The sequence below is a fragment of the Choloepus didactylus genome, chromosome 15 (assembly GCF_015220235.1).
Source record: "Choloepus didactylus isolate mChoDid1 chromosome 15, mChoDid1.pri, whole genome shotgun sequence".
NCBI lineage: Eukaryota > Metazoa > Chordata > Mammalia > Pilosa > Megalonychidae > Choloepus > Choloepus didactylus.
This window is the reverse complement of record NC_051321.1, coordinates 46,180,675-46,193,931: the sequence shown is the minus strand read 5'-3', so window position 1 is coordinate 46,193,931 and position 13,257 is coordinate 46,180,675. Positions and strand designations below refer to the sequence as shown.

General features: G+C 32.0%; 1 protein-coding gene across 1 annotated transcript in view; it reads left to right on the top strand.

Moving 5' to 3' along the window:
* PTEN (phosphatase and tensin homolog) overlaps window positions 1-10,799 on the top strand; it is an 86,680-nt gene extending 75,881 nt beyond the window's left edge. Inside the window, exons 8-10 of the mRNA XM_037803898.1 lie at window positions 3,500-3,663; window positions 5,376-5,600; window positions 7,270-10,799. Coding sequence (XP_037659826.1) covers window positions 3,500-3,663; window positions 5,376-5,600; window positions 7,270-7,455 — 575 coding nt within the window. The 3' untranslated portion in view covers window positions 7,456-10,799. The remainder of the gene's footprint in view (window positions 1-3,499; window positions 3,664-5,375; window positions 5,601-7,269) is intronic.
* The last annotated feature ends 2,458 nt before the right edge of the window (window positions 10,800-13,257 follow it).

Here is a 13,257-nt window from a genome sequence, read left to right as displayed (position 1 = left end):
ATATTTCCTGTATTCTTAGAGCAAAACAACTTTTATCAAAGACCACAGATTTATTAATATAGCATGTTAAGTAAAGATTTCTGAGAAGACTTAATTGGTGCTTTTGTTGTCATCTCACTACAATTTAAGAAATTGTTGAGTGCAAGTTAACTTGGTTGTCGGAGGTGATTGACTTGGGAACTTAATAGTTACTTTGAGGAGAAGGAAAAAACTCTGCTATGGATATCAGTGTAAGAGCCAAAAGAAAGTTATAAAGAATTATGGAAATAATAAGGGAGAGAGAATATTTAATTCAGTAATCTTATCTAGTATAATTTTTCTTCATGGCCTCTATGAAAAATCTGTGAGTTCTGCACTACCTACTTTTTAAAACTTCTTTTTTTGCTTCTATTACATTTAAAACCTTATTCTTAAAATTATTGAGTACTGATATCTTTTAAATATTTTCTCATTTTCTAGTTCCCTGTTTATGCACTGTGATTTGATACCATATAATGAAGCTGCAGTATACTATAAGTAATATATATTGTTTAATAGGAGGTTGTGTAGATTATAAATGTTACATTCAGGAAAAAAAGTTTTGAGGGTTGTCAAGGTTTTATGAAGGAAGTACAGCTCTTTATTGAACATTGGAGAAAGCATGCAATTTTGATTTATGTTAAAACTGAAGGAAGTGTTGTAGGGACCGGGAAATAGCTTGAATTGAAGCACAGCAGCAGGAGATGAGCTGAATAAGAAATGTAGTGACAGAGAATAGAATAGGATTGGAGTGTGTGTCTGTTAGAGGACCCTGAATGGGGATGTTGGACTTGATTTGATAAATGCTACTGTGTCATGATGATACTACAGCTTAAGCTATGTTTTAAGGACAGTTGTGTAGAAGGTAATAACTGTAAGAGGGGAAAAAATAGCCAAAAAGAAATTAATTATTTGATTTGTCTTAAACTGAATGTGCTAAGGCAGACAAATGGGATTTCTCTAGTTTTTCTTTTGCCATTTATATCCAAAAATTTTGTCAAAATTTTGATCTGAGTCAGGTGAATGATTCACATGGAGGGGAAAAAAGGGAAGCAAATCTGAGACTTGGTGATTTTGGTATTTTGGGAAACATCATTAAAGAGAATAGTAAAGACTTTCATGTAAATATGGTGGGGGGTTAGAAGATGGGAAGCCTTTGAAGACTGAGACAAGCAGAATGACAACAGTTTGTGTTCAGGCGGAAGAATAATCAGGGAATAAAACAAAACTATTGGTGAAAAATAAAGTATTTTCTGCAAAGTTGTCAGGGTCCTACAACCTTGTTCTTATTTGATTATTGTCTTAACATTTTTAAATGAAAGAGGTTACTATATTCTGTATATCTTACTGAGGGTTAATATGTTAATAATAGATGGTCAATGTGATTTTCTTTTAAGACTAGACCAATATGCATATATCCAAGAAAATTTATTTCTGATTTTTGTTTACTAGATAAGGATCTTTTCATTTCTTTAGAACATAGTCAGTCATAGCAAAGGATATGTATCAGAATTCTGTCTTACAAATCAACAGAACCAGACTAATGTTGGGTTCTGATAAAGTTAGGTCCTAAGATTTGAAATTTATATCTTAAAGAAAATTATTTTCTTTAGTAATGTGAGGAAATCTTTTCTACTTTTATTAAATAACACTGATTTGTAATAACTTAGGAATTGTTTATACAGTTCTCAAATTATTGAAGATGTACTTCTTAGATATAGTTTAATTGAAATCTGACTTACGCTGTCAACTTGCTTGTTAAAATTTCTAAAATCAAGATTATGAGATTCTGAATTAGTAGAATTTAAATTAATAAGATCACAAGGCATATTCATCCTGGTTAATTTTGTCACAACTTTGAAATCATACCTTGTTTGTTTGCATTTTCAAACTATACTTCCTGGTAAAATTTTTAGTATCCCATAAAGGCTTGTAAAATGGCTTATTACACGTTGAATACTTTAGTCAGAGAAGTGAAATTTATTGACAGATTGTTGGTGTAATTTCTCCCCTTTTGGGGGTGGCTTTTTCTCATGATAAGTGCTCACAAATCCTTATTAGAATAATCTGACGTTTTTTTTAACCAAACATTCTGTTATTATGTTATTTCTGGTATATTCTTAGATAATATATAGGTGGGCCGTTAGGTATTTATTAAACTGGAAATTTCATTTAGCATGGTTTAGCTTTTTGTTTTTTTCTCAGTTGTTATTGTTAGTCACATTGATAAAGAATGTGATATTTATTTTTCCCCTTCAGAGTTAATGACCCTTTTTACTGCTGAGAATTTTTTTGTCTCTATATATTTCTCATCACTTTATGCAAGGTAGCACTTCTATTTCTTGATTGTCTTAATAGTTTCCTTCAAGACCCACATCTCACCTCCTACGATTGTTTTCTTTTTAATGGGTTCTTGTTTTTGAACTCCTCATTGTACTACAAATTAATTACACTTTATCATATTATTTACATATAATTTAGGTAACTTTAGATTTTAAAGTTTTAGAATCTTAACATTCCTAAGTCTTTAACGTCTATCATTAGTATAATTAAGTATACATATTTTATGAGATTTAGAAAATAAAACACAGTCCTTCCCTTTGCACATTTTACCTATATCCCTTTTTAGTTAAATTGCTAATGTGAAAGCATGATGGATTTTGAAAGGTCATATTTTACCAGTCATTTTAAAAACAGACATGGACCGAAGCCAAAAATAGTTGCTAATGAGAATAGAATGTGTCAGAGAAGGGAAGAAGTGTTGAAGTTTTAAGTTAAGATCTGTTGCATTTCTGTACAGACATTTCTTTTTTCTTGTTTCTAATGATGTTATATACCTTTAAAAATAAAATGTTATATACCTTTAAAAATAAAATGTAAGCTGTAGGTAAAATGAATGATGGTTAATATTTTTATAAATATTTGGATTTGTGTTTATGGAATTTATTGTAACTTTGTTATAGGTTACATTCTCTTTCCTCTTTTGAACATGTAATGATTTGTATCTTATATTTTTTATAACAGACTAGAGGCTTTGTAATACTGCAGCAAATCTCTCTTTAGAAAGTTGCCTTTTATGAAGCTCACAGATGTGCCTGGAAATTATTTTAATATCTTAATGCTTAAAGTGATTATAGTAGTAGCATAATTTTAATGTTAAAATATTGGTGTTACTATACTGCTAGAAGTCTAATCTTAGGACTTTTATTCATGAAATAGGAATTGACTTTCATACAGTATTTAATTTTGAACAATATTTCATTTTGTAACAGTGTTTTATTTTGAAGGTTCAAACTAGAGAAAATTTTAGGTCGATTATGTTTTTGACTTAATTTATTTCCACTGATTTTAGATCAGATTACAAATGCAGAATTACCATTTTTCATATACTGCTCATATTGATCATTAGAGTAGTTTTTGATAGCTTAACAGTTAAAGGCATTTCCTGTGAAATGATACTGGTATGTATTTAACCATGCAGATCCTCAGTTTGTGGTCTGCCAGCTAAAGGTGAAGATATATTCCAGTTCAGGACCCACAAGACGGGAAGACAAATTCATGTACTTTGAATTCCCTCAGCCATTGCCTGTGTGTGGTGACATCAAAGTAGAGTTCTTCCACAAACAGAACAAGATGCTAAAAAAGGTTTGCACTTTACTTTTACTGGGAAAAAATATCCAAAGTAGTCATAACTTGACGAGTAACATCAGATCTTTTGCTTAAAGCCTTTGAATAGTTAGAAACCATTCTGTAAGGAGAGAATTAAAAGGTATATTTTATTTTATAACTGACTTCTAACAAATTGTAATTTGAAGTGATTTTCCTTAACTTGAGTTATGCAAAGAAATTTTTTTAAAATATTAACAATTGTATACATACTCCAACCAATCAATTATAATTCTTTCAGAAAGGATGGTTAATTAATTGAGTTGTTGCTAGCTGGGGACCAAGAGTTTTTTTTATAAATGATAGAAATAAGATCTGTTCCATGGTCTTTTGTAATGACACAGACCTCTTTCCTATTTAGGTTGATGTTTTTTGAGACTTGGGTATTTTATATTTAGCTTGTCCAAATTTATTGAATATTTAGTTTTTTTAGCTAGGAGAGAAGTATATATGAAGAGGAAGTAATACAGAATGAAAAAAAAATGTCGTATTTAAATATGCAGGCTTAGAAAGTTAGGTTTGCATCTTACTGAGCTTTATTTAGAGATTGCAAGAGCCACATTTTAAAACTATCTTGGTTTAAAATATTAAGTGTGAATGTTTAAGGTGAGCCTTAAGGTGTGAAATTTTTAGGTAGTAATAAAAGCACTAGCATTGTGTATTGTTACTGCCTTGTTACACATACCAGAAGGTTAGCATATTGCCATCTTGAGTTTAGACATTTTCAATAATAGGCTTGATTTAGTTTTCTTAGCTTTTTCTTTTGAAAGAAAATAAGAGTAAATTTCATTTACTGCTAAAATTTTAAAGTATACTTTGACTAATGAGAAGAAATGTAATTTCCTTTATCTAGAATCCAAATAGCTAGTAAATCACAAAATGTTATACTGATTTTTTCCACCAGAAACCCATTTCCTACCTCTTAAATATATATAAATAAAAGTTAAATATATTTCAATAATGTTGAAAGATAATTTTTTGAGAATCCGGGAAGTGTTAACAAATATTTTTTAATTAAGGTAAATAGCAAGGTGTTTATTTTTCATTTATAAGGCTTTGGCACACACAAAATTTTTTATTTTGCTCATAGAAATAGGTACCTGTATCACTATTTTCCTGTAATATTCTTATCAGTTCTTATCTATATATATTATATGAGTACATGTAAAGTTGACAGATTAGATTGACTATTCATGATGGATTTGTGTATATTAGATTTCATGAAATAAATTGGGCATTTTACACGATTCCCCCTGCCTGTTGAAAAAGTTCTCAGTGATTTAAACAAAAACAGACTTAGTTGTAAAACTGTATACAGTCATGAGGAATACACATTTTGGGGCATTAAAAAAATTATTGGCTTATTAGCACCTAAAAACTTAAAACATTTTAAAAACTAATTCTGGACTAGAAAAGAGATAATTTACTTAAGGTTTTAAGACAAAAGTAGGTTATCTTAAAACTTGTGGGGTTACATTTTTTTATCTAAAATTTGAATAAACAAAAACTCATGTGCATGAGGGTGAAACAGATAACACACAGGTTGATAAGTATTAGTCTCTGTGTTTACCTTTATTGAAAAGATCAATGAAAAGTGGTTTATTTTGTTGACCTCTTTGGGCAAAGATTGAATATAGGTGATACCTTTTTTAAAAATACAAATTTATCATTTCTTCCCCCCTCCCCCCCAGGACAAAATGTTTCACTTTTGGGTAAATACATTCTTCATACCAGGACCAGAGGAAACCTCAGAAAAAGTAGAAAATGGAAGTCTATGTGATCAAGAAATTGATAGTATTTGCAGTATAGAGCGTGCAGATAATGACAAGGAATATCTAGTACTTACTTTAACAAAAAATGATCTTGACAAAGCAAATAAAGACAAGGCCAACCGATACTTTTCTCCAAATTTTAAGGTTAGTTAAAATCATACGGGGAGTTGGTGGTGGCTGTTTGTGCATGTGTACGTGTTTAATTCTAGGTGTCAAACTTGTTTTACTAATTTTTATGTATTATTTAGAAGCAATGTTTATGTAGCAGTCATCTAAAAGTTTCTAAAGAAATACCAAGATGGGCACACAGTTAAAGAAGCTGGATTTTTCCTTACCCTATTCTTTGTTGTTGAGATCTGGGGTAGGGCTGGTGGTGGTAGTGGTGGGGTGGTAAAAGTGAATAGGATATGAAATAGAAATGGTAGGGAAAAGAGTGGAAGGGAACTCAATCTTTTGGAAATGATTCATGTCGAATGTTGTCACTGCCTCTACTCTTTCCCCTTACAGTTCATTCTCAATCCCTGAGAGTGATCCTAAAAATAAATTTATTTCACTCCATTTTACTTTGTGGTTTTTACTATGACCTACAAGGGCCTACATGATTATTTAGCACAGTCTACCTCCTACATCAACTTGAGCCACATTATCTTCCTCCTTCCTGAGTTTCAGCCATACCAGTCTGCCTCCAAGAATGATCTTGGTGGATTTTCCTTGAATGGTTGCAGAAGGCCTCTCTAAGCAGGCGACATTTAAACAGAAGCCTAAATTAAGTGAGTGAGCTCTACAAGTATCTGGGAAAAGAGAGAAGATATGCAAAAGTCCAGAAACAGGAATGAGCTTTTGATATATTTGAGGAATGATGAGAACTGATTATGACTAAAGCAGAGTGAACAAGAATACCAGTCCAAGTGTGAAAGACATTAGAGAATTTTCAGCAGAAGAAAGATCTGATCTGAATTTTGTTTTTAAAAGGCCACTTTGCTCCTTTAGAATATAGATGGTTGAGGAAACTAGGGAGAAGGGGCAAGAATAGAAGCTGGGAGATCAGTTATGGGGCTTTTTTGGTGGTTCAGTTCAGGTGAGATACGGTGGTTGGTTGGACTAGATTAGTGGCAGTGAGAAGAAGTGAGAAGCTGTCAGATTAAATATATGCATATTGTATTTTTAAGGGATTGCTGAAAGGATTTACTGATGTAGCTTCTTGCATAGTAGGGGAGGGGCTGCAGATATAGTAGAATGATTAAGGGATTTGAGGTCAGATCTGATTTACACTGTTTAGACCATTGGTAGAGAAATAACTTCCCTCTCCCACCTTTAGGTAGTTTTTAGGGCTAATGAGAATCTCAAACATCATTGTTTGTTTCAGTATTTTGTATAGTATAGTACTTGTATTTGCATAGTGTTGTTTGTATCAAAATACATTGAGTTTCAGACAGGTAGTAAGTGAAAGTCTTTTGGAACTCAACCACTTGTAAATTGAATTTTGTGATTGAAAAACCATATTATGTGAGTTATCGGTGACCTTCAATCTCAGTGCATTTCTTTTGTAGACTTAGTTAATGTCTGCCGCTTATGTTTATTAAAAAAAATAGCATATTAAGAACTCTGGCTTATCTTTTCAGTACATAACAAGAAAGAGAATGTGGGGAATTTTAATAAGAAAAGATGGTCATGTAAAATGCAGTTGCTTTTTAAAGGTCATGTTTTTGATAATACTTAAAACTTGAAACTGTTAAAAATATAATTTTAGTAAGTAATTTAAGATTAATCAGATTTGTGTGTTTTCATCTTACATACTCTTTTTTTTCTTTAGGTGAAGTTGTACTTCACAAAAACAGTAGAGGAACCATCAAATCCAGAGGCTAGCAGTTCAACTTCAGTAACGCCTGATGTTAGTGACAATGAACCTGATCACTATAGATATTCTGACACCACTGACTCTGATCCAGAGAATGAACCTTTTGATGAAGATCAGCATACACAAATTACGAAAGTCTGAAATTTTTTTATCAAGAGGGATAAAACACCATAAAAACAAACTTGAATAAACTGAAAAAAATGGACCTTTTTTTTTTTAATGGCAATAGGACATTGTGTCAGATTATCAATTATAGGAACAATTCTCTTTTCCTGACCAATCTTGTTTTACCCTATACATCCACAGGGTTTTGACACTTGTTGTCCAGTTGAAAAAAGGCTATGTAGCTATGTCATGTATATACCTTTTTGTGTCAAAAGGACATTTAAAATTCAATTAGGATAAATAAAGATGGCACTTTCCAATTTTATTCCAGTTTTATAAAAAGTGGAGACAGACTGATGTGTATACATAGGAATTTCCCTTTTGTGTTCTGTCACCAACTGAAGTGGCTAAAGAGCTCTTTGTGATATACAGGTTCACATCCTACCCCTCTGCACTTGTGGCAACAGATAAGTTTGCAGTTGGCTAAGAGAAGTTTCTAAAGGGTTTGCTACATTCTAATGCATGTATTCGGGTTAGGGGAATGGAGGGAATGCTCAGAAAGGAATATATTTTATGCTGGACTCTGGACCATATACCATCTCCAGCTATTTACATACACGTACCTTTCTTTAGCATGCTACAGTTATTAATCTGGACATTTGAGGAATTGGCCGCTGTCACTGCTTGTTGTTTGTGCATTTTATTTTTCTTAAAGCATATTGGTGCTAGAAAAGGCAGCTAGAGGGAGTGAATCTGTATTGGGGTACAGGATGAACCTTCTGCAAACACCTTAAGAATCCACAAATGAAGGGATATAAAAATAATGTGGTCATAGATAAGAAACATAGCAACAATGACTTAACCGTATAAATGTGGAGGCTATCAACAACGAATGGGCTTGAAACATTATAAAATTGACAATGATTTATTAAATGTTTTCTCAGTTGTAATGACTGCTCCATCTCCTGTGTGTAATCAAGGCCAGTGCTAAAAGTCAGATGCTATTAGTACCTACATCAGTCAGCAACTTAGACTTACTAGTTTTCAATCATATACCTGCTGTGGATGCTTCATGTGCTGCCTGTAAGCTTCTTTTTTCTCATTAAATATAAAATATTTTATAATGCTGCACAGGAAATTTCAATTTGAGATTCTACAGTAAGCGTTTTTTTTTTTCCTTTAAAGATTTATGATGCACTTATTCAATCCAATAGCTGTCAGCTGTTCCACCCTTTTGACCTTACACATTCTATTACAATGAGTTTTGCAGTTTTGCACATTTTTTTAAATGTCATTAACTGTTAGGGAATTTTACTTGAATACTGAATACTTAATACATATAATGTTTATATTAAATAAGGACATTATTTGTGTTAAAAGGAAATTAGAATAGCAGTAAATTTTCAACACTGCACAAATAATAAGGCATTTACTTTTTCAGTAGAAATTGTCCCACATATGCTTTATTGTTTTGCAATTAAAAGAGTAAATTTCTTTAATGTGCAGTGTTGGATCATTTCTTCATAGTGTTAGAGTTGGGACTAGGGCTTCAATTTCACTTCTTAAATATCATATATTTGATATGCCCAGACTGCATAAGATTTTAAGCCAAGTACAACTACTATTGTAAAGCTAATGTGAAGATACTATTAAAAGGATTATTTTCCCAGAAATTTGGTGTCTGTCAAATTAAACATTGACCTTGAAACATTTGAATATCCAACCGTTATTTTTCTTAATGGTGTAAAATCCCATTTCCAATAACTTACTGGTGCTGAAATTGTTCACTAGCTGTGGTCTGACCAAGTTCATTTACAAATACGAATTGCATAGGACCTACAGAGCAGCATTTGTACAGTTTGCTGGTAAATAGATTAGGCAGAACTTCATCTAAAACAGTAAATGTTGACATGTTTTCCAAAAAGATTCTTAGTAAATGTTGACATGTTTTCCATACCTCATCAGCTTCATTCAACAAATTTAAAAAATTCTAACAGCTCTTAGGGTTTACACATTTATATTTAAACATTGATATATCTAGAGTATTGATTGTTCATAAATTAAATTGGTCAAGTTAGAGAAACTGCTCCTAAGATCTAATCATTGAAATTTATATGCCACCTTGTCTTTTGTTAAAGCTGAAAATTATTGCCTAAAATGAAAATCAACTTTTCATGTTTTGAAGATAGTTATTGATACTGTTCTTTGTTCTAGTTTTGGGCACAGCATATTAAAATGTAACTTGTATTTGTTCCGATGTGTAACATGGAGGGCCAGGTCATAAATAATGACATTATAATGGGCTTTTGCACTGTTATTATTTTTCCTTTGGAATGTGAAGGTCTGAATGAGGGTTTTGATTTTGAATGTGTCAGTGTTTTTGAGAAGCCTTGCTTACATTTTATGGTGTAGTCATTGGAAATGGAAAAATGGCATTATATATATATTATATATATATATAAATATATACTATACATACTCTCCTATACTTTGTTTCAGTTACCATCCCCATAGAATTTGACAAGAATTGCTATGACTGAAAGGTTTTTGAGTCCTAATTAAAACTTTATTTATGACAGTATTCATAATTAGCCTGAAATGCATTCTGTAGGTAATCTCTTTGAGTTTCTGGAATGTTTTCTTAAACTTTTTGGATATGCAGCAGCTTACATGTCTGAAGTTACTTGAAGGCATCACTTTTAAGAAAGCTTACTGTTGGGCCCTGTACCATCCCAAGTCCTCTGTAGCTCCTCTTGAACATTTTTGCCATAATTATTAAAACGTAGTTTAATCAATGGCATCACCCTTCTTTGCTGTGGCACAGGTTATAACTTAAGTGGAGTTTACCAGCAGCATCAAATGTTTCAGCTTTAAAAAATAAAAGTAGGGTACAGGTACATGTTTAGTTCTAGAATATGTGTGCAATATGTTCATAACGATGGCTGTGGTTGCCACGAAGTGCCTCGTTTACCTTTAAATACTGTTAATGTGTCATGCATGCAGATGGAAGGGGTGGAACTGTGCACTAAAGTGGGGGGCTTTAGCTGCAGTGTTTGGCAGAGTTGCCTTCTACCCTGCCAGTTCAAAAGTTCAATCTGTTTTCATATAGAATATATATACTAAAAAATTTCAGTCTGTTAAACAGCCTTTCTCTGATTCAGCCTCTTCAGATACTCTTGTGCTGTGCAGCAGTGGCTCTGTGTGTAAATGCTATGCACTGAGGATACACAAAAAGAAAAAAAAAAAAACAACAAAATGATGTGTACAGGATAATGCCTCATACCAATCAGATGTCCATTTGTTATTGTGTTTGTTAACAACCCTTTATCTCTTAGTGTTATAAACTCCACTTAAAACTGATTAAAGTCTCATTCTTGTCATTGTGTGGGTGTTTTATTAAATGAGAGTATAATTTAAATTGCTTAAATGAGAGTATTTATAATTTAAATTGCTTAAACTCATTGAAACTTAAAATAATGGGCAGCCAAATGTGATTAAGAAGTTTTCTGTAAGTTTTTTCCTGCTGTCCTTCAAAGTCTACATTTATAAAAACATGGGCCTTTGTTGGCTTGGAAGTAGAGTATCAGTCTATACATGTTTAAGAGAAGCACTTTCTTTTTAGGGCCTTAGTCACTACTTAATAAGTTGTTTCAAACACATTAAATAACATTCTAGCACCTGAAAAAGTTTGATTCTTATAAAATTGTTCATATTTTTGTTTTATTAAGCCAAATTTTTGAAGATACTTCAGGTTACAATTTTGTGGATTTTCCTTTCTTTATAATTCTGTACTCTGCCATGAACATATGGGAAGCTTCATCTACGCATTGTGACTTGTGCCATATAAAAATTAATATTCCAGAATAGTCTAAAGGACTTTGGGTACTTGAATTTAACCTTTTTATTTCTAATATTCCTAAAAGCTAAGTCATATCCATCCTTTCAACAAGCATAGTGAGGTAATAAGTGAAAGTGTAGCTTATACAAATGTTTTGAAAATAAACAATTTATGTAATAGTGGAATTCAATATTTCAAGTTTACATATTCTCCATGTGGCTTTTTAAAAGTAAATGTGAATAATGTGTAATAACTATGAAATATACATTTGTGTACATACATTTTCTTTTTTGTTGATAAGTATGGTTAAAAACTATACTGTAGTCTAGAATTACTCTGATGTGTGAGATATTTTGATAATGTCTGAAAAATAGGAATTTACTGTGCATCTTGTTTTTATCTCATGTGTTCTCACTACACCATAATTTGAGCCAACTTGGTTCAGTGAATGCCATCACCATTTCCATTGAGAATTAAAAAATCACCAATATTTAACATGCAGGCTTCCAAAGGCTTATGAAAAATCAAGACCCTTAAATCTAGTTAATTTGCTGCTAACAGGAAACTCTTTGTTTCTTTATTTTTGGCAGATAAGTAGCCACACACTTAAAGCTTATTCTTAAATGGCTTAACTGTAACTTTTGATTAAAGTGCTGTTGCTATTGCAGAGAGAAATGTTTGTGAATGGAAAGAAAAAAATTTGGTGTAAGGTAATAACTAAAAACTAGCAAACAAGATAATGGAGGAAAATACTTGAAATCCTTTAAAGGTGAGATGTTGAAAGACAGATTTTCCCATAGAATTACATAGATAGAGGAAGCCTAATGAAGTTGTTTTATCAGTTTTTAATTTTAGAGCAAATCTATTCATTTATGACCATGGTATTGCTGTTTTTCCATCTTTCAAGAGATGTTCCTGTTTATGTCTGAATGTTGGTAGCCACTTTGACAAATTCATGTTGGTTGGTAGCTTTAAAAGCTTGTATTGTGAGGACAGGAGAGAACAAAATAGTTTCATTGGTGGTAGTACTCTGGTTCTTAAATTAGCTGTTTTGAGAATATTTTTCCCATAATGACAGAATTATCACTCATAGTTCCCCTGCCTGAATACATAGCCATTATTTTAGTGACTATACAATCATTTTTCTCTGTATATGTGTGTACGTATTTTCTTTAAAAAAATGAAATTTATACTGTACATATCCTCAAAGCATTTTAGATTAGTATTTCTTTCCATCATGGGTTTGTAGAATGTTCAATTACATAAGCAAATGAACAGTGATTTGATTAGTTCCTAATGCTACAGATGCAGATTATGTGCAGCTGTTGAAAGCCCTTTCAATTCATTGGGTTAATCATGGATAGTTAGATATTGTTGGCATCAGGATGATATATCTAAGTAAGGAAACAGTTGTGTTTATTTAACAAAGACAAGCTTAACATTGTAGATACTTCAAAAACCATTTTAGACGTTTGTATTTGGAATTATGTGTTAAATAGTATATGTGAAACACTAGCAGTTAACTTCATCATCACCTTTCTATTTCCTTTGAGAGTAGGTTGGAAAAGGAGTGATTTTCAGTTTTTTATGTTCCCAAACATTTGCTCCATTTAGAGTGAATTTGTTCACAAGAAAAAAATGCTTAACACCTGCCATTGCACCCTCCTTGCTCTCCCCGTCACCCCAAAGAACTGCTGCTAGTTTTATCATTTAGTTGTCTTTAAATTTGGGTGCTCATGTGACTTACATCAAAAGCTTAATATTTCATGAATGGTTCAACTTTCGTTCTGAAACTTAGCATGTTTAGTATTATGGTGGGCTTGTAATAGACTGTGCAACTCTTTCGGACAGTTTTTTGAGAATTTTCGTGAAAAATTTAGCTGGAGGCTAGTACATAACTTATAAACCAATGTATTGGTATTTTAAAAACGTTTTTACATACATGAAAGTGAAGTTAACTGCCATCTTTGAACATTACCACATTTTAAAATAAAGCTGCA